At 40.9% G+C, this 19,969-nt stretch overlaps 2 protein-coding genes across 2 annotated transcripts; both read left to right on the forward strand.

Annotated features, from left to right (window-relative positions):
• Positions 1-353: 353 nt before the first annotated feature.
• Positions 354-7,075, forward strand: LOC5519556. The gene is made up of 8 exons (XM_001639327.3): positions 354-511; positions 1,044-1,228; positions 2,063-2,237; positions 4,501-4,633; positions 4,758-4,860; positions 5,059-5,274; positions 5,739-5,857; positions 6,010-7,075. Exons 1-8 carry the CDS (start codon positions 492-494, stop codon positions 6,376-6,378), a joined length of 1,320 nt encoding a protein of 439 aa, XP_001639377.2. The 5' UTR covers positions 354-491; the 3' UTR covers positions 6,379-7,075.
• Positions 7,076-7,237: 162 nt separating this feature from the next.
• On the forward strand, positions 7,238-18,784 carry LOC5519557 (aspartate aminotransferase, mitochondrial). Its single transcript, XM_032364349.2, has 12 exons — positions 7,238-7,396; positions 8,097-8,253; positions 8,678-8,806; positions 9,129-9,188; positions 9,648-9,721; positions 12,944-13,031; positions 14,815-14,883; positions 15,992-16,027; positions 16,089-16,239; positions 16,750-16,992; positions 17,410-17,483; positions 18,374-18,784. The coding sequence occupies exons 1-12, from the start codon at positions 7,308-7,310 to the stop codon at positions 18,494-18,496; spliced, it is 1,293 nt and encodes a 430-aa protein (XP_032220240.1). The 5' UTR covers positions 7,238-7,307; the 3' UTR covers positions 18,497-18,784.
• The last annotated feature ends 1,185 nt before the right edge of the window (positions 18,785-19,969 follow it).

Consider the following 19,969-nt stretch of genomic DNA (forward strand, 5'->3'; position numbering starts at 1 on the left):
TGCACCTATTTCACTAAAGGTTGTCAGTGCAAATGGCTTATGGGTACAAATTATTCGTAAAATTGAAGGTGTTGATTAAAGTCCAGCAATGTCATAGCCAAGCATTGGTAACCTTTAATGGATAATTGTTTTGATTTATCCATATTCTTCGAGACGCATGGTTAATTTCGGTCGTAGAACTGCCATTTGCCAATCGCCATTTGTCATTTGCACTGACAACCTTTATTTAAATAGATGTATATTGTTTTGCAAATGATTCATCATCTTTATGTTTCTATCGTACATTGGGTTTACTCCTGTGTAAGGCTAGGCTACCAATTTTGACATATCAGAAAGATATGTACTTCATGAAGTTTATATTTGATGCTCCTTGCTGACATACTTCAGATGATTCATGATCATGAAGTATTGTGGTTTGTTTTGCAAGAAGGAAGTTCTGAATCTGCTTGTCGATGTAGCGAGCCGAACAACACAGATATAATACCCTCATCATGAGTTTATCTTCCCTCAGGTAGGACAAAAGAATTATAAAGTGCAAGTTAGAACGTATTCCGAACCGAAAACATGGGCAAGATGGTTCTGATCTGTGATTATTTAAGATCCCAAGGACAGAACGTTCCCTACTAGCAGAGATATCTCGAACGGCGTGAAAAAATAAAACAACACCGTAAATCTAATAGCCACAAAAATGTGTTCCTGTTCCTCTGAGCTTTAACTGGTGGTTTGAATTGTTTTTTTTTTCTAGAACTATAGGTTTTATTTTGCACATGTTTTTTAAAGGGGGGTGGTGGGGGGGGGGGGGGTAAATTGAAACCGATGATAGAATGTACTATCGAACTTTTGGAATGAACAAGAAATCAAGTCTGCATGTTTTATTATTTACTGTGGTAAAACAAGTTAGCCTTATCTTTGCTATGTCTTTGTGAATATGTATCAGCATTTATCTAATGTTCTTAAACAACTTTGGACCTTTTTAACAATACACTTATAAATAAGTTTATTCAGTTTATTCTACCTATAAGTTTTATTTGTATTTATTCTAGGAAGAAAGTTGGTAATTTCATTGCTGGAGAAGATAGCAGTAGGCCAGGTCAAGAAAACCAACAACAGGCGGGACATTATAGCGACAAACACCACACCCCTTTGCCGTCAGACTGGCAGCCTTATCCGGGCCTGAGATTCAGTTTTCACTTTATTACTGTAGATGTCACTAATGTACAACAGCATGGTATGTGTGTATGTGATGGTGCTATTTAAATCTGTAGATCCGAAATTGTGTGAAAACTGTTTTGAATTTTCAAAACTCATGATTTTTAAGAATAATATTTCAGGGTCTAGATGGGTTTAACCAACTAGCGACAAACAGCTTATTAAGTAACTGACTACTGACAAAACATGAAAAAAAACTAGTGACTAGCGACAAAAAGTTTTCTGACTACCGACATTTTATTATTTCCAGTATTTTTACTCTTTACTTCCATCGTCAATCTACTTAAATTCGGCCATTTCAGAATCTGCACTATGTATTTCCTGTTGCATCAACTTTTCAGTCAATTATGCAATTTAATATAAATGAATTATTAATAAATTACTAATCAGAAAATCTGGCAACAAAAGCGAATACTAGCTTAGATTCACCGACTACCGACAAAGACAGATAATTCTTACTGACTACCGACAAATTATGGAAATTTCAATTGACTACTGACATGCAGATCCCCCATCAAGACCCTGATATTTTTCCTGCATTATTTTATACCTTAGAAATAAAAAAGAGCTATTGAAGGATGGACTGAAGTTCACCATATGATTGAAGCATATTTAATTCACTTCTGAGGGCAGCATCTTATTTGCACAGGCTTTCATAACCTACAAAACCATGTATTAGGCAAGTCCAACCAAAGGACTTCCATGGACGTAGAGTATGTCCCTATGTCAGTTTAAGAAAATATTGTGTTGTGACGTTTGATGAGAAATAAGATCTTGATGGGTGTAAATTAGGAAGTTACACTGTATGTGATAATTTGTTTTAATTTCAATATTTCCTTGCATTGTTTACAAGCAATACTTGGAACTTCTGTCGTCACTTCTGATATCACTTCCAAATATGGAGAACTCTCTGGCCCCTACAGCCAAGGGTTTATCCTAGAGACCTTCAAGTCTGTCCCAGGGGTTGGGAAGATTGGCTGGAATGCTAGTGAGAGCCCATATCAGGCTGTTTTCAGTCGGCCTTATGGGTAAGTCATCACTTACTGTTGTATAGTTAGAGCTGGATGCTAGGGCTGGCACAAGGGGCGTGTGTAGCTAGGGCTGGCACAAGGGGTGTGTGTAGCTAGGGCTGGGCACAAGGGGCGTGTGTAGCTAGGTATGGCACAAGGGGCGTGTGTAGCTAGGGCTGGCACAAAGGGCGTGTGTAGCTAGGGCTGGAACAAAGGGCGTGTGTAGCTAGGGCTGGCACAAAGGGCGTGTGTAGCTAGGGCTGGCACAAGGGGTGTGTGTAGCTAGGGCTGGGCACAAGGGGCGTGTGTTTCTAGGTATGGCACAAGGGGCGTGTGTAGCTTGGTCTGGCACAAGGGGCGTGTGTAGCTAGGGCTGGCACAAGGGGCGTGTGTAGCTAGGGCTGGCACAAGGGGCGTGTGTAGCTAGGGCTGGCACAAGGGAAGTGTGTAGCTAGGTATGGCACAAAGGGCATGTGTAGCTAGGGCTGGCACAAGGGGTGTGTGTAGCTAGGGCTGGGCACAAGGGGCGTGTGTAGCTAGGTATGGCACAAGGGGCGTGTGTAGCTAGGGCTGGCACAAAGGGCGTGTGTAGCTAGGGCTGGAACAAAGGGCGTGTGTAGCTAGGGCTGGCACAAAGGGCGTGTGTAGCTAGGGCTGGCACAAGGGGTGTGTGTAGCTAGGGCTGGGCACAAGGGGCGTGTGTTTCTAGGTATGGCACAAGGGGCGTGTGTAGCTTGGTCTGGCACAAGGGGCGTGTGTAGCTAGAGGTGGCATAAGGGGCGTGTGTAGCTAGGGCTGGCACAAGAGGCGTGTGTAGCTAGGTCTGGCACAAGGGGCGTGTGTAGCTAGGGCTGGGCACAAGGGGCATGTGTAGCTAGGGCTGGCACAAGGGGCGTGTGTAGCTAGGGCTGGCACAAGGGAAGTGTGTAGCTAGGGCTGGCACAAGGGGCGTGTGTAGCTAGGGCTGGCACAAGGGGCGTGTGTAGCTAGGGCTGGCACAAGTCGCGTGTGTAGCTAGGGCTGGCACAAGGGGCGTGTGTAGCTAGGGCTGGCACAAGGGGCGTGTGTAGCTAGGGCTGGCACAAGGGGCGTGTGTAGCTAGGGCTGGCACAAGGGGCGTGTGTAGCCAGAGCTGGCACAAGGGGCGTGTGTAGCTAGGGCCGGCACAAGAGGCGTGTGTAGCTAGGGCTGGGCACAAGGGGCGTGTGTAGCTAGGGCTGGCACAAAGGGCATGTGTAGCTAGGGCTGGCACAAGAGGTGTGTGTAGCTAGGGCTGGGCACAAGGGGCGTGTGTAGCTAGGGCTGGCACAAAGGGCATGTGTAGCTAGGGCTGGCACAAGGGGCGTGTGTAGCTAGGGCTGGCACAAGGGAAGTGTGTAGCTAGGGCTGGCACAAGGGGCGTGTGTAGCTAGGGCTGGCACAAGGGGCGTGTGTAGCTAGGGCTGGCACAAGTCGCGTGTGTAGCTAGGGCTGGCACAAGGGGCGTGTGTAGCTAGGGCTGGCACAAGGGGCGTGTGTAGCTAGGGCTGGCACAAGGGGCGTGTGTAGCTAGGGCTGGCACAAGGGGCGTGTGTAGCCAGAGCTGGCACAAGGGGCGTGTGTAGCTAGGGCCGGCACAAGAGGCGTGTGTAGCTAGGGCTGGGCACAAGGGGCGTGTGTAGCTAGGGCTGGCACAAAGGGCATGTGTAGCTAGGGCTGGCACAAGAGGTGTGTGTAGCTAGGGCTGGGCACAAGGGGCGTGTGTAGCTAGGGCTGGCACAAAGGGCATGTGTAGCTAGGGCTGGCACAAGGGGCGTGTGTAGCTAGGGCTGGGCACAAGGGGCGTGTGTAGCTAGGGCTGGGCACAAGGGGCGTGTGTAGCTAGGGCTGGGCACAAGGGGCGTGTGTAGCTAGGGCTGGCACAAGGTGCGTGTGTAGCTAGAGCTGGCACAAGGGGCGTGTGTAGCTAGGGCTGGGCACAAGGGGCGTGCGTAGCTAGGGCTGGGCACAAGGGGCGTGTGTAGCTAGGGCTGGGCACAAGGGGCGTGTGTAGCTAGGGCTGGGCACAAGGGGCGTGTGTAGCTAGGGCCGGGCACAAGGGGCGTGTGTAGCTAGGGCCAGGCACAAGGGGCGTGTGTAGCTAGGGCCAGGCACAAGGGGCGTGTCAGTGATGAATACAGCCCAACAATAGCGACTTTTGGTTACTGACTAACAGCAGCTATGGAGCTATCCATGTTTTAGCTTTTAATAAAGGGCTTTTAACAGGAAGCACACAATACTGAAATCAAAATGCTTTTCCTAGTGCTCAGGTGCATCACAGCTGGCAGCTGCTTGTTGTCAAGGCCAGCATCCACACGGTGGAACAGGCCGGCTTTTTGAGTCAACTTAGTGGGCGGACTCATGATGTGACCAACAAGTCAAGCATTGTTAATGCAGTATGTATCATGTTCTACCAAGATTCCATCTTTGTTTGGTGTGTAGAAAATTATAGGATTTGTCAGAGAAATAGGTTTTGAATGCAGACTTTAACAAACTAATGTTTACTTTTTGTAACTTCAGATAGCTCAGCAAGCAGCTCGAGGGGGGCGTCTTGTTTGTGTCGAGTTAACTGGCCAAGTCCAAGGGCAGGGTATCTCTGGAAGCCTCGCCCGCAGGAGTGAAGGTTAATACCATTGATTATACATATTGATAAAATTGATATAATCTCATACATACATATGCGATACTGTTTGATGGTACTATCATATATAACAACTGGGTTGGCAGCTACTGTATGAAAATCAAACCTTTCTCTAACTTAGTAGCATGTGCTTTCCTGTAAATCAGGAAATATTGTTGATTATCATTTTATTTACTATAGCGATGGGCTGTGATGTGTTTTTCAACCTTCCACTCCATCCTAATCCTGTTACCTACACATATCAATTGGTGAACATCCCTGTCCAGGTCATGTACCTTGGACCAGGGAAGATGGTCAAAGTGACCTGTGAATGGATGAAGCATTTTGCATGGCATTTGCAACAGGGATGGAAGCTTGCTGAGATCTTCTGGGACCAAGGAAAACGAAGTCATGGAGGTACTGTTCCATAGCTGTCAACCTTGCTTTAGGAAAAATCTTTAGAAAACACAGTGAATGTATCAGAAGTACCAAGATAGCTAATGCGGGAGAATACAGTAAATGTATGGATATTTTCAAGAAAATTAGGCCTGAGAAAAGGTTAAAAATCTTGAGACCCCCACCTAATGCGGGAGAGATGACAGCTATGCTGTTCTCCCACACAAATGCCTGTTGCAGGCCTGTAGCCAGGAGGGTTTTGGATAACTTCCCAATTCTATTAGAAGCTCTGCTCTCATGAAGGAAAATTATGTACCAATGTGAGCAGGACAAGCTACCTAAGAGAAAATAGTCTGCTAAATGGGTAAACTTTCCCCCCTCCCACACACACACACACTCAAAATCCTGACTATGGGCCTGTGTTGTGTTACATGGGGTTTGCTTTATCTAGTTTATGCTTACAAATTTTTGACAAATTATTACAGATTTCACATTGTCCGGAGACCATAATTCTGTGTGGTTCTTTGAGAAAGAAAGTGCAAGAGCCAGTGATCCCACACCTGTGTATGAAGGGGTCATCATTGAATACAAACACACTGTGAAGGTAAGGTAGCTCAGAGATGTTTTTTTGTGTTGTTGAAAATTTGACCATTACTATGTAAAAGGGGGCTGATGTACTTGGATGTGCTTTTTCTGTTGTCAAGTAATTTTTGTATTTCTTTTTTAAATTGATTTCCCATTTTTTTTATTTAACAGATTGGATTTTTTCAAACAAAGGCCAAAGGAGACTGGGGCCCAATGATCAGCGAGATGGGGAGCAGGGGCTGGGAACTAGCCTGCATGCTAGAGACTCCAGAGGTCACAAACATTGGCCTTGGGAACATTACATTCAAAATCCTGTTCTTCTTTCAAAGACGAATCCTACAAGGGCAACCACCCCCAGGGACTTACTATCCCCCTCCCCCTCAGGGTAATTACAACCAGTACCCAGTCCCTGGTGGGCAGAATTATGCAGGAGCCCCACCACCCCCCTACTACCCACCACAGGAATACCAAGCACCTCCTCCTTATAACCCAAATTCTCTAGGTAAACCTAGTGCCCCGCCTCATCCTGAGAAGTTTTAGCAGCTTCACCTGTAAGCAGCCCTATGCGAGGAATGCCTTTGCCATTGGCTATCAAATGAGCTCTATAGTATAGAATAAGTATCAGGTATCAGTTGACAATACACCAAAAACTGGTATTGATAGGCTTGGATTGTTCCATTGTTTTGGCTATGCACCTGCAATTCAAGACAGCCATAGACCATCCCTTGGTTCTAGGGAATTGTGATGAAATCAAACTTCTATTCTATTTTTCTTAATGTTTTTGTTCCACTTGGCTTGAGTCTTTGAGTCCCAAAGGATGACCAGGGAATTTAAATTTCTGATTGCTGGGGGGTGAACATACAGGCAAGTGTCCAGGATTGGCTAACAGATTGTGCAGCCATAGATATCATATTAAAAATATACATATTTGACAATCCTTTAATAAGAAATGACCCACTTTTTGGTGGTCAGAGTGGTGTGGGCACCCAAATTGCTATGCACCTGAACATATGCCCTGGCTGTGGACTTTGACCCCATAGACTACTCATGAAATAAAGAAATTATTGAAATTATTATACCACCAATTAACATGGAAAATCTATGAAGTACTGTTAATGCTTGTCTTAGCTTTGAAATATTGCCACCACTTGAATGCTAAAATAAGCAATTATATGGTATAGAGGCTCTATAAATTATAGTAGTACTAAAATAAAAGAATGGTAAATTTTGACCTCTATTTCTGGTACTACTTATTTCTTCTCCTGCATAGAAGGTGAAAGCATAACAGTATTGGGGAAGGCCCTTCGTCAAGAAACACAGTATAAAACGTGTCAAATATCACTATTTTCTTTTGCTAGATATTTATCCTAAAGCCCGGGTACAGCCTGGTCACTCTGCTCCCATGACTCATAGCGCGCCTCTTAGTCTTCCTTTTACGCGAAGAGAGCAGCGAAAACAGCCAAGAAAACATGGCCTTCACTGGTGCTTTGACGCGATCTTTGCGCACATGCCAACAGCACTATCCATATGCACAGGGTTATGCTGCAGTAAGACTCAGGTAAGGCGCAAGCTTCATAACCTTTGTGCGTTCTCACGAATCGCCGGTAAGTTGTCCTTCCTCGACTTGACGGATAACTTTTTCCGGGTCAAACCTGTAAAAAGGTTTTGCACTACTTCAAAGTGCACGGAAACAAGCGAGAGCGCAATGATGTCTTAAGAGAGAAAGCCAATTAATCCAAGAAGGAACTAGTTTTTTATAGGGATTTGCAAACTGGTTGGGCTCGAATCAAGCTAATCTCTCTCGCGAGCACTCTTTCTTTGCTTCGTCTTGGTGGAAAAAGTATCGTAAAGTATCGTTGATTAGGAAAATTAAACAAATTTAAAAAAATCCATGATAAAAGCGGGGGAAAACGTTATTTGTTTGTGTACATTGCATTTGTATAGAGTACAAATATGGCGAGCTTGCTCTATATCATGTTTGTATGTTGCCAATAAAGTGTTGTCTTCAAACTGGGAAATATCATTATTCATATCTGCACTCCTCTTGTGTGAGGCAAAATCTGAAAGGCTTAATGTGGAGCAACTGTGAAAGATGCGAATAATCTAAAATTCTGCCTTCAATAAAGTTTATAGATTCAGAAAGAAAAATGTTGTGAAAAAGGCCTGTAGCTGGACTAGGGGCAGTGCTTTTTGAGCAGTGAATCCAAGGTATCTTCTTTCTTGTTAGATGATCTTATGATTACTATCTTTCCTTTTAGTTCTTGGTGGTCCCATGTGGAAGCTGGCCCTCCTGACGCTATTCTTGGAGTGACAGAGGCATTTAAACGGGATACCAACCCAAAGAAAATGAACCTTGGCGTGGGAGCATATCGAGATGATACAGGAAAACCTTATGTTCTCCCATCTGTTAAAAAGGCAAGCGACTCCCAAAATTATTACCAAGAAAGGGAGAAATATAAACACCTAACGAACCCTCACTTTTTCTACCTTTTTCCCTTATTTTAATGTCGTATTTGAAGGAGCTTAAGAGCTGTGATAGCTATATCTTAGGGTTTTATATCTCAAGCCAGAGGTCCTGGGCTTAAATACCCATCAGGTCAGCTAAGGATTTCCTAAATTTTGTAATTACCTATCTACTTATATTAAAGACTGTAAACCCCCTTGAGCCCACCCTGTCATGTGCTAACAACTGTTAGCAAAGTCCTTAGCTCGGGAGGCCATCTGATAGATATATCACAATATGCCTTTGTAGACTTAGGAGAGAATAATAATACACCTGTTCTAATTCATGGTGTGTTTCCAGCTATTATTTATACTGCTTGTTCATTGGAATTTTAAGGCAGAGGAAATCCTTGTGTCTAAGAATCTTGACAAAGAGTATGCTCCAATTTCTGGACTAAATGACTTTGTGAATTGCGCTGCTAAACTTGCATTTGGTGAAAAGAGTGATGTCATCACAAACAACCTGGTGAGTGACAGACAGACAGATGGACGGACGGACGGACGGGCAGATACAGACAAAGAGATGTAGTATGCCATACACCTCACTGAAAACAAAGTACTAGTTTTTCTGTTACTTCTCTGACCACAGTACTAAATATTCAGCGATTCACAACATCGTACGACTTCAACCCTGGGTTAGTCCAGACACTAAGACAAGACGAATACACAGACAATCAGGAAGTCAGGCTTACAGACAAACACATGGACAAACAGACACATAACCAAACTGACACAAGACAGCAAATTGACATAATGCAATTTATTGAGATATATTTCTTCTCTCCCAGAATGCATCTGCTCAGGCGATCTCCGGAACTGGAGCACTGTCTGTGGGATCAGTTTATTTGGTAAATATGAATAAAATGGTGCACACTGAATAAATGTTATTTTATTAATATTTTCATAATATTTAAACATATTTATTGAGAAAGAATTTTGCCCCAAGAGCCAAATGGCTCATCTGTATAATATTATGTATTTTTATTTGCATAAAAGTCATGACAATACCAATAACAAGAGTAACAGAAAAGAAGGCATATATTTCAACACCCTTTTTTAAATTTTTATTTAGTAGATGATTGAACATTCAAAACAAACTAACAACAAAAGGGACGCTAAAAGCTGTCAATAACTTTGTGTCCAAAGTATCTGACCACTTTTTGCCAAAACGAGTGGCAACACAGGCTAAAGAATAGATCCAGGGCAGTATAAAATGAACAATTCAAGAGGTGATGTTTAACAGTTTTGTGATGAGCACATCATAGGTGTGTAATTATTTATTTTAACAGTTGCACTTGTCTTCACAGAAAAAGTTTTTCCCTGGCATCCAAGATGTTTGGCTTCCTACACCATCTTGGGGGAACCATGGACCAATATTGAGGTGAACTGAATTATTCTAAATCTATAATTCATTGCACCTTATAAATTGCACTACTTTGGCAATAATGTCATGTTTTTTAAAATTTTATTTTAGAGCGCTGTAGTTCACCTATTTTAAAAGAACATTGCCAGATAATAAATTTAAAATAGCAGTCCTATTATCCAAAGAGATACCATGGTCACAGGAGAATATGAAGAATCATACCCTTAGTTTACTTCTTTATTCTAATAATTTGTATCCATAAACAGTGATCTGTTTTAGAACTGCCATCTCCCATTTCCTGTTTTTCTGACAACATTAGTTTTATTGATAAAAATTATTTGTACAAAAAGTGTGCTTGCTAAGTACAAACCAATCAGTTGATGAAAACATGTAATTTTCTCTCACTCAAATTTTATTTGAGCACTTCTGGAAGCCCTAACTGCATTTGCTGGTTTTCTTGCAAATTTAAAACAGAAGCTAATTACCAAACTTTTTTGCTGAAGTTAGGCTAAGTTCAAACGTCGTATTATCCGTGAGCCGTATTCAATGCAAATTCATGCAAATGAATCAAGACGATTGTTTTATCTTCATTTTCATGCATTTGCATTGAATTCGGCTCATGGATAATACAACGATTGAACTTAGCCTTAGTGTCCAACTGCTGTTCCGGGTTATTGTGTTTTTTGACCGAGGTAACCCGCCTTGAGTCTATGCTATAATTCATGGCAGCACTGTGCTAAACAAAAGAGTATCTACCTGTAATGTACTCATGACTAGCTAGAACGCTGCATAAGGTTTTGTATAATGTAATGTACTGACTCATGACTAGCTAGAACGCTGCATAAGGTTTTGTATAATGTAATGTACTGACTCATGACTAGCTAGAACGCTGCATAAGGTTTTGTATAATGTAATGTACTGACTCATGACCAGCTAGAACGCTGCATAAGGTTTTGTATAATGTAATGTACTGACTCATGACTAGCTAGAACGCTGCATAAGGTTTTGTATAATGTAATGTACTGACTCATGACTAGCTAGAACGCTGCATAAGGTTTTGTATAATGTAATGTACTGACTCATGACTAGCTAGAACGCTGCATAAGGTTTTGTATAATGTAATGTACTGACTCATGACTAGCTAGAACGCTGCATAAGGTTTTGTATAATGTAATGTACTGACTCATGACTAGCTAGAACGCTGCATAAGGTTTTGTATAATGTAATGTACTGACTCATGACTAGCTAGAACGCTGCATAAGGTTTTGTATAATGTAATGTACTGACTCATGACTAGCTAGAACGCTGCATAAGGTTTTGTATAATGTAATGTACTGACTCATGACTAGCTAGAACGCTGCATAAGGTTTTGTATAATGTAATGTACTGACTCATGACTAGCTAGAACGCTGCATAAGGTTTTGTATAATGTAATGTACTGACTCATGACTAGCTAGAACGCTGCATAAGGTTTTGTATAATGTAATGTACTGACTCATGACTAGCTAGAACGCTGCATAAGGTTTTGTATAATGTAATGTACTGACTCATGACTAGCTAGAACGCTGCATAAGGTTTTGTATAATGTAATGTACTGACTCATGACTAGCTAGAACGCTGCATAAGGTTTTGTATAATGTAATGTACAGACTCATGACTAGCTAGAACGCTGCATAAGGTTTTGTATAATGTAATGTACTGACTCATGACTAGCTAGAACGCTGCATAAGGTTTTGTATAATGTAATGTACTGACTCATGACTAGCTAGAACGCTGCATAAGGTTTTGTATAATGTAATGTACAGACTCATGACTAGCTAGAACGCTGCATAAGGTTTTGTATAATGTAATGTACTGACTCATGACTAGCTAGAACGCTGCATAAGGTTTTGTATAATGTAATGTACTGACTCATGACTAGCTAGAACGCTGCATAAGGTTTTGTATAATGTAATGTACTGACTCATGACTAGCTAGAACGCTGCATAAGGTTTTGTATAATGTAATGTACAGACTCATGACTAGCTAGAACGCTGCATAAGGTTTTGTATAATGTAATGTACTGACTCATGACTAGCTAGAACGCTGCATAAGGTTTTGTATAATGTAATGTACTGACTCATGACTAGCTAGAACGCTGCATAAGGTTTTGTATAATGTAATGTACTGACTCATGACTAGCTAGAACGCTGCATAAGGTTTTGTATAATGTAATGTACAGACTCATGACTAGCTAGAACGCTGCATAAGGTTTTGTATAATGTAATGTACTGACTCATGACTAGCTAGAACGCTGCATAAGGTTTTGTATAATGTAATGTACTGACTCATGACTAGCTAGAACGCTGCATAAGGTTTTGTATAATGTAATGTACAGACTCATGACTAGCTAGAACGCTGCATAAGGTTTTGTATAATGTAATGTACTGACTCATGACTAGCTAGAACGCTGCATAAGGTTTTGTATAATGTAATGTACTGACTCATGACTAGCTAGAACGCTGCATAAGGTTTTGTATAATGTAATGTACTGACTCATGACTAGCTAGAACGCTGCATAAGGTTTTGTATAATGTAATGTACTGACTCATGACTAGCTAGAACGCTGCATAAGGTTTTGTATAATGTAATGTACTGACTCATGACTAGCTAGAACGCTGCATAAGGTTTTGTATAATGTAATGTACTGACTCATGACTAGCTAGAACGCTGCATAAGGTTTTGTATAATGTAATGTACTGACTCATGACTAGCTAGAACGCTGCATAAGGTTTTGTATAATGTAATGTACTGACTCATGACTAGCTAGAACGCTGCATAAGGTTTTGTATAATGTAATGTACTGACTCATGACTAGCTAGAACGCTGCATAAGGTTTTGTATAATGTAATGTACTGACTCATGACTAGCTAGAACGCTGCATAAGGTTTTGTATAATGTAATGTACTGACTCATGACTAGCTAGAACGCTGCATAAGGTTTTGTATAATGTAATGTACTGACTCATGACTAGCTAGAACGCTGCATAAGGTTTTGTATAATGTAATGTACTGACTCATGACTAGCTAGAACGCTGCATAAGGTTTTGTATAATGTAATGTACTGACTCATGACTAGCTAGAACGCTGCATAAGGTTTTGTATAATGTAATGTACTGACTCATGACTAGCTAGAACGCTGCATAAGGTTTTGTATAATGTAATGTACAGTATACTTGAAGTTTTTTTGTTTTTCTCCAAGGTTTGCTGGGCTTGGTGTGAAACAGTACCGCTATTTTGACCCTTCAACTTGTGGCTTTGATTTTAATGGCTGTCTTGAAGACATCTCAGTAAGTACATTTTTTTGCTTTGTAGATGAACTATGACATGGTGTTACTTTTGAGTTTGCTTTAATGTTTTCTTTTGTTAAGCCAGTGGTACATATGCATATTTTGGGTTAATATTTTTAGTCTTCGGTGCCCAAGGGCCAAAGACTATTGTCCTCGTTGATGTCTGTGCTGCGATGTGATGTGAAGTTTGAAATTAAGGCTGCACGTGTTGATAGCGTGATTTAAGCCTCCGTACATGACCAGTCTGTAAAGTAATTCCTTTGCTATTCTATAATGTGAGTTTCAAGGATTTAACCAACAGACACTACAGTATCTATTCACTCGCCTATACGGAGAGAAGACACAATAGAATAGCTGAAAGAAGGAGAGTTCTACAGTTTACATCTTGTAACTGAGATATTACCTTGGTAATTGTCCCCTTTCTTTAAAACAACAAAAGAAATAGAGACACCAAAGCAGAAAAACAGAAGAAGCAGAAGTTTTCGTGATACTTTTCCTGACTTGGAAGAGTGTTTCTCAAAGCTAGCCTGCGTAGCAAGCGTTCCTGTGTGTTTTGAGCGAAAGGAAACCCAGAGAAACAGAGGAAACCTGTGATAAGTTCAATCTGGTTTCTGGGTTTCTTTGTGCTAGAAACACACAAGAACGCTTGCTACGCAGGCTAATTCTCAAAGCAAGCAGTAGTGACCTTGTTGTTTACAGATAAGCCAGATAAGCAAATTATAATTTTCAAAGTAAATCATTAGATTGGCTAATAATTATTGAAATTCAATAAAAGAATTGATATTTGTCAACGTCTGTAGACAACCGGCACCCCAAACAATCCTGTCGCATTGGCACTTTTCGAAAAGAAGACAAAGAACAGTAAATAAAGTCTCATTTTGTAGCAAAACTTCCAATAACTTTGCAAAGCTGTTAACATTTTTTGGGCCCACAGTGACAGCTAACTGTCAAATCACTTAATAGAGATGAAACCTGATTGGCTTGTAGGGAATCCACTCAAATGAAGTGTGCCATGATTGGCCCACTTCTTTCCGGGCAGTGGAATGGTATCCTCTTTGATGAAGACTTGCTGCAACTCAACACAACTTGAAACTGGTGCGATTTAGTCAGCAAAAAAGCAGTGAATTGAATATTTCAACTTGGCTAATCCAAGATGAATAGTTGACCTATAAATACAGTACATTTGAAAATATCTGGGGAAAACATTGTTTGTCCGTGCCGCGTGTATTGGAAATGGTACGCGCTGTTTGGCTTAGCTACTTGTTATCTATCAGCTGATAGATAGTGGAAAGGCATGCATTTTAAGCTAAATTATTTGAAGACTTCAACTATTCGCTCATAGAAATCTCAAGACTCCATTTAGGAGCTTTTTAGTGGCAACTGCCTAGAGTTTGCTGTTTTCCATCATGGGTGTAGAATTACGTGCAACATGTTAACAATTGACACAATGAAGACTAATGTACCCATAGGTACCTATTTTTAAAGCAGTCCTCACTCAATGGATGATAGTTTTTATTTGTATGCTTTAACAATCAACAGCACACAGAAAACAGTAGTGTCTAAACATTTTTTTTGGTCATCCAATATCAGACTAGCAAAAATATTTTTTTTCAATGTGACCTTTTAAGCCAATTAGGGAAAATAAACCATAATTTGTGGTATCTTTACTGTGATGTTTACTTGTTTGTTACTGTAATAGGAGAAAAAGATGTGAAAATAATATATAAATGCATATATAAATTAAAAATATATATAATTAATAATATTACATTTCTTTGTCTAGAAAATCCCAGAGAAGTCAATTATCATGTTCCATGCATGTGCTCATAACCCTACTGGAGTGGACCCTAAGGTATGTGCCACACCCATTACGGGGGTTTCATTAGGTCCCTGAAGCAGGCAGAACTGACAGCTATTTTCCCCTGAGCACCAGGTACTGTTTAAAAAGTTGATTTAAGTTTTATTCGAACTAATAAAATAAAATAACTTCCACCTCCTACTCTTTAGCCTGGTTTCCATATAGTCGTAACAGTCTTAAGGTTCGTAAAAGTTGTCTGAAAAAAATCCTCACAACCCTTACAGCTATATGGAAACACTCGATGGGACGACCCTTACGACAGATATGACCAAAGCGACGGGTCATTTCACAGTTGTCAGAGATCTTTATGACTGTTACGACCGGAAATGAGCGTGGTACGACTCAATTTTTTTAATGGAAACACTCTCAAGAGACAATGCATAGGGCGCTTGGTTGTTGCTTACAACCTGAAACAAGCGTGAGGAGTTTTATGGTAGAAGAACAAGTGTGTTGGACAATAGCTACTCCCTCTTCTGGAAAATAGTTTGGACTCAAAATCTGGGTCATCGACATCAACCATCTCTTTCTCTTCTCCTTTGTACATATGCGCAAAGAAGCAAATAACAAACCAAAAGCCTCGCTCTTTTGTTTACTGGTGCCATTATGTTTGTTTTTTTGCACGCAGAGTTGGTAGTCTCTTTGCATATAACCGGTACAACCAAATGGAAACCAACAAACATTAGGGTTGTATCGGTACTACACAAGTCGTGTGTTCACCTCGGGGGCCAACCATAGACAACTGTTACGACTGTATGGAAACCAGGCTTTATCAATCTCCGCCGTCTACTAGAAAACTTGAAGAATTTCGATCAACTTCTCCTTTATTATTGCCCACAATAGTTTATTTGCAAAGAAACTTCAAAATAACCATCCACATTGTAGCCTGATATTTTATTAATGAAATTTGATTGAAAGTTTCTCGGTTACTTGCTTGGATTACCCAATGGAAATGCGGGAGCATAAAATGGCAGTGTGATTGACCTTTTTTAATGAAAAATCTGCATGAAATCATAGCTATTTGTTAACAGATTGATTAACTTAAATTTTTTTATAGAATAATCTCACATTTTATATGTATTTATCAACTATTCTTCTCTTTCAGCGTGAGCAATGGAAGGAGTTATCTGCAGTGGTTAAGGTTAGTCTTCTCAGATTTTTTACTACTACTTTGCTAGTAACTGATGTTTTTTCCCCAACAGACACGGAACCTTTTCCCATTCTTCGACATGGCCTACCAAGGTTTTGCTACTGGTGATACAGACCGTGACGCACAGGCCGTCAGAATGTTTATTGAGGATGGACATAAGATTGTCCTTGCACAGTCTTTTGCCAAAAACATGGGTCTTTATGGTAAGATGTAAGTTAGTATCTCAAACCTGACAGCCTCTTTTGGTTCCAAAGATAACCAAGGATACACTTGTAAATGCAATCACCATAAGGGGAAGGAAGTGGATTTTGAAAAAGAAGATAGAATATCATTTGTATTCGACCATTAGTGCCATAACAAACGTTATTACCATCATCATCATCGCCTTCACTATCGTCATCAAACATCGCCATAATCGTTGACATTGTTATCATCATCATCGACATACAGTAATCACCATTGTTATTGTCATATCATCACCAGCAAAGGGGGTTTTACAGGAATACATTATTGTGTAAAATAAATAAGAAAAGACACAGTTTTGTCAGCCAAGTAGGAGGGTTGTGTGTATGTGTTTTCTCTGTGCACACCCTTAGCTAAGTGCCTAGTATTAATAGTAGTAGTAGTAGTATGTTCAGTCTATTTGTTGGCCCTAGGGTTGGGCTCATGGCCTACTTGTTAGACCTCAGAGCCTATCTAATCTTCTTTATTAGGTGAAAGAGCAGGCATGGTATCTGTGGTTGGGGAGTCTAAAGAAGAAGCAGACAGAATTCTTTCCCAAATAAAGATCCTTATCCGACCCATGTACTCTAGCCCTCCCATCCATGGGGCAAGGATAGCGGGGCTGGTCCTGAGTGACCCTGCCCTGAGAGCCCAGTGGGAGACGGAGGTAAAGGGTATGGCTGACAGAATCATCTCCATGAGGCAGCAGCTCAGGGATAACTTAAAAAAGCAAGGTAAATATTACTCTCTATTTGTCTGTAATGTTGCGGGATGTAGGGGAATGTTTATGGGCCATTCCTTAAGGACTGACCCAGACTTCGTCGGCAATTTATTGTGGGAGGGGGGTGGAGCAAGTCAACTGCCCTCAAAAATGTTGATCAAGAAAAAAATTACCAAATTTTGCCATATTTAGATGGTTGTTCCATGTCAATTGGTAACAACATTTCATTTGCAAGCCTTTAGCTCAAAAGTGCTTGAGTAAGTTGGACACACCTATGTTTTAGGGGGGGGGGGGGAGTAAGGGGGATACTGGATTAACAAATAGGAAACTCCTCTATTTTGAGCTATTCCTAGCCACACATTTGAGTACTTTTCAACAATAATCTTCGATGATTGTACACATCTTGACCTGCCTTACTCATTCTGTTCAGGGTCGTCACATGACTGGTCTCACATCACCGACCAGATTGGCATGTTTTGCTTTACTGGAATGAAACCAGACCAGGTAAGGGAGCGGTCATTAATTACCGGAGGGGGAGGGGCAAATATATGGGGGCTACGTTTTTTGGGCGCGGATTTAGGGGGGTCCCATTTTTTTATCTGTCAAAGGTGGGCCATATTTTTTTGGGTGTCGAATTTAAGTCTGGTTTGAATATAATACTGAGCAAGAGAGTCATTGTTGAAATGAAAATTTTATTTAGTTCACAATGTTTAATACTATTGTATATCTAGTTCCATATTGTTCAGGTACCAATCTCATGGTTGACAGACAACGCTGCCCGTTCAAATCAGTTGGACAAAACGAATACTTTAAAATGTTGCAAAACCTAGACTCAGATGTCTTTGTTAAAATTGTCGACGACGTAGTCGTTTTCTAGCGACACCAGTATTTGTTGTTTATCTATGTGCCACTCTTAAACTAGCGAAAGTACAGGTTCATACTTAAATTAAACAGGACAAAATTGCCATGCTAGCTGATCTATATTTAAGTAAAGGTTATATTCAGTTACACTCAGTATGTATATCAAGTCTCTGTTGTTTTACTGAATATAAAAATGTGGAGGTGGTGGTGGTGATGGCGGGGGGGGGGGGGGGGGGTTGCAAATTTTTAGGCGTCCGGTCTAGGGAGGGGGGTCACGATTTTTGGGATTGGATTTTAGGGGGAGGGGGAGACAAAATTTTGAGCCCAGGGTTTTGCAAAATTACCGCCCCCCCCCTCCCACCCCAGTAATTATTTACCGCTCCCTAAATTAAATACTTTCCTGTTTTTATTTCTTTCAAACAATACATACCGGTTTGACTGGATTTGCGCTCACCATTTAGTCGTGTTGTCATACTGGTTTGACTAGCTTATGAACACTCTGTACCGGTTTGACCTGTTTCTGGTTTTTCTAGGTCGAGCGGCTTATCAAGGAGTTCTCCATCTACCTAACCAAGGACGGTCGTATCTCCGTGGCTGGCGTGACATCCGGGAGTGTTGAGTACCTGGCGAGTGCGATGCACGAGGTCACGAAATAAACCTTGCGTGACATGGCACATGTTAGGATCATAGCATATTTTTACTAATATAAAAAGATATATTAAAAGAATCTTGCGGCTTTAACTAGCTTAGCTGCCGAGACTGGTACGTAAACACATTACGGAAATGGCGCAAAAAAAGGAAAACAAGTTTCTTCCCCGCAATTTTATCTTGATCTATCTAGGATAGGGCTTTCCCTGGAAAACGAAATTTCCTTGTAATAAATTAAACAAAAAGTGTACTTTTCATTTTCTTTTGAAGAAAATTTAATAAAAGACTGATAACAACTTGCCGGGATTTTCGCTTCAACTAAAGTTTGCCCCGAATCCCAAACGTCCATTGCACTAGTGTGGGGTCAAAACTCTACATAAGGGGAGAGGGGTGGACGGACAAATAATACTACAAAAATGTACAAGGAGCTAGTCAAGGGGGGGGAGGGTGTGGAGAATATACAATCCTCCCCCTGGGTCCACACATTTTTTCAGAAGGTAGCGCTCCTCCTACATCAGTTATACTCTGCTTTGCTACCCTTCCTAGATATTGAGCCCATAGCATTCTAGTCAGGAAGCAAATGTCATAAATTGAAGTCCCGTGGGATTTTCGTGGTGAAAGCAAACCACAAAGCATATTTTACGTGATTAAAGTAATGTCGGCCATCTTGGATTTTTTGGGTGGTCGTAAAAAGCAGGTAACAAAATTGCCGACAATATACCTTGTGTTCAGAACACAGGCGGGCCAGGAATTAGAATCAGTCCATTTTGATTCTTCAGGGAAATAAAATATAATTTGAAGTTGTGTCTTGAATGTTTTCTCAATAAAGCTAGTTGCATTACTATAATATTAGCCTAGTGTTCAGAAGGGTCCTCGTTACATAACTAGATCAGATGGTTTGCTTTCACCACGAACATACCATGGGATTATACATGCTCCCTGACTTTTTACGTTTTACGTTTCTTGTCCCTCTCGCTAGGATGTTGCATGCAAAGCACTAAATATTTCTACAACATTTCCATGTGACAATGCGCTCTCTGACTATTCTTTATACTTCACAAAGGCATATATGGCCATATCGTAAAGGTATAAAAAAAAATAACTATAGACATAACTATAACAGACTGAATAAATAAGCTAAATAGATGCCAGGAAAGTATCGATAGTGGGCTGAGTGATAGTACTAACTGGAAGGCCATTCCACATTCTTATTGCTAAAATTGACGTGTACCCAAATGGCACGTGAAAATAGGGCCATCAACAACAGATCGAGACTGTCAAGAAATCATAGGTAGTATGGAAGTATGTTTTTGTCATTAAATAAAGATTCTCATCCCTCGAGCCAACTTGTCTGCAAAAGGGTCAAATTTCATGTTAAAGGTCACAAGAAAACGCAAGTTCTTATCCAAAAGTTTTGGGTTCAGGAGCCAAGTATGTTTAAAAACAAATAACATCTTGAAAGAAAACACTGACCTCTTTTC

The sequence above is a fragment of the Nematostella vectensis genome, chromosome 13 (genome assembly GCF_932526225.1).
Source record: "Nematostella vectensis chromosome 13, jaNemVect1.1, whole genome shotgun sequence".
NCBI lineage: Eukaryota > Metazoa > Cnidaria > Anthozoa > Actiniaria > Edwardsiidae > Nematostella > Nematostella vectensis.

Bases quoted from the DNA above. Each gene is read 5' to 3' on its own strand.
- LOC5519557 (XM_032364349.2), top strand. From the start codon at position 7,308: ATGGCCTTCACTGGTGCTTTGACGCGATCTTTGCGCACATGCCAACAG. The intron at 9,722-12,943 runs GTGAACTGAATT...TTTTTCTCCAAG, and splicing joins AACCATGGACCAATATTGAG to GTTTGCTGGGCTTGGTGTGA. The intron at 13,032-14,814 runs GTAAGTACATTT...TTCTTTGTCTAG, and splicing joins GCTGTCTTGAAGACATCTCA to AAAATCCCAGAGAAGTCAAT.
- LOC5519556 (XM_001639327.3), top strand. From the start codon at position 492: ATGAGTTTATCTTCCCTCAG. The intron at 512-1,043 runs GTAGGACAAAAG...TATTTATTCTAG, and splicing joins ATGAGTTTATCTTCCCTCAG to GAAGAAAGTTGGTAATTTCA. The intron at 5,858-6,009 runs GTAAGGTAGCTC...TTTATTTAACAG, and splicing joins AATACAAACACACTGTGAAG to ATTGGATTTTTTCAAACAAA.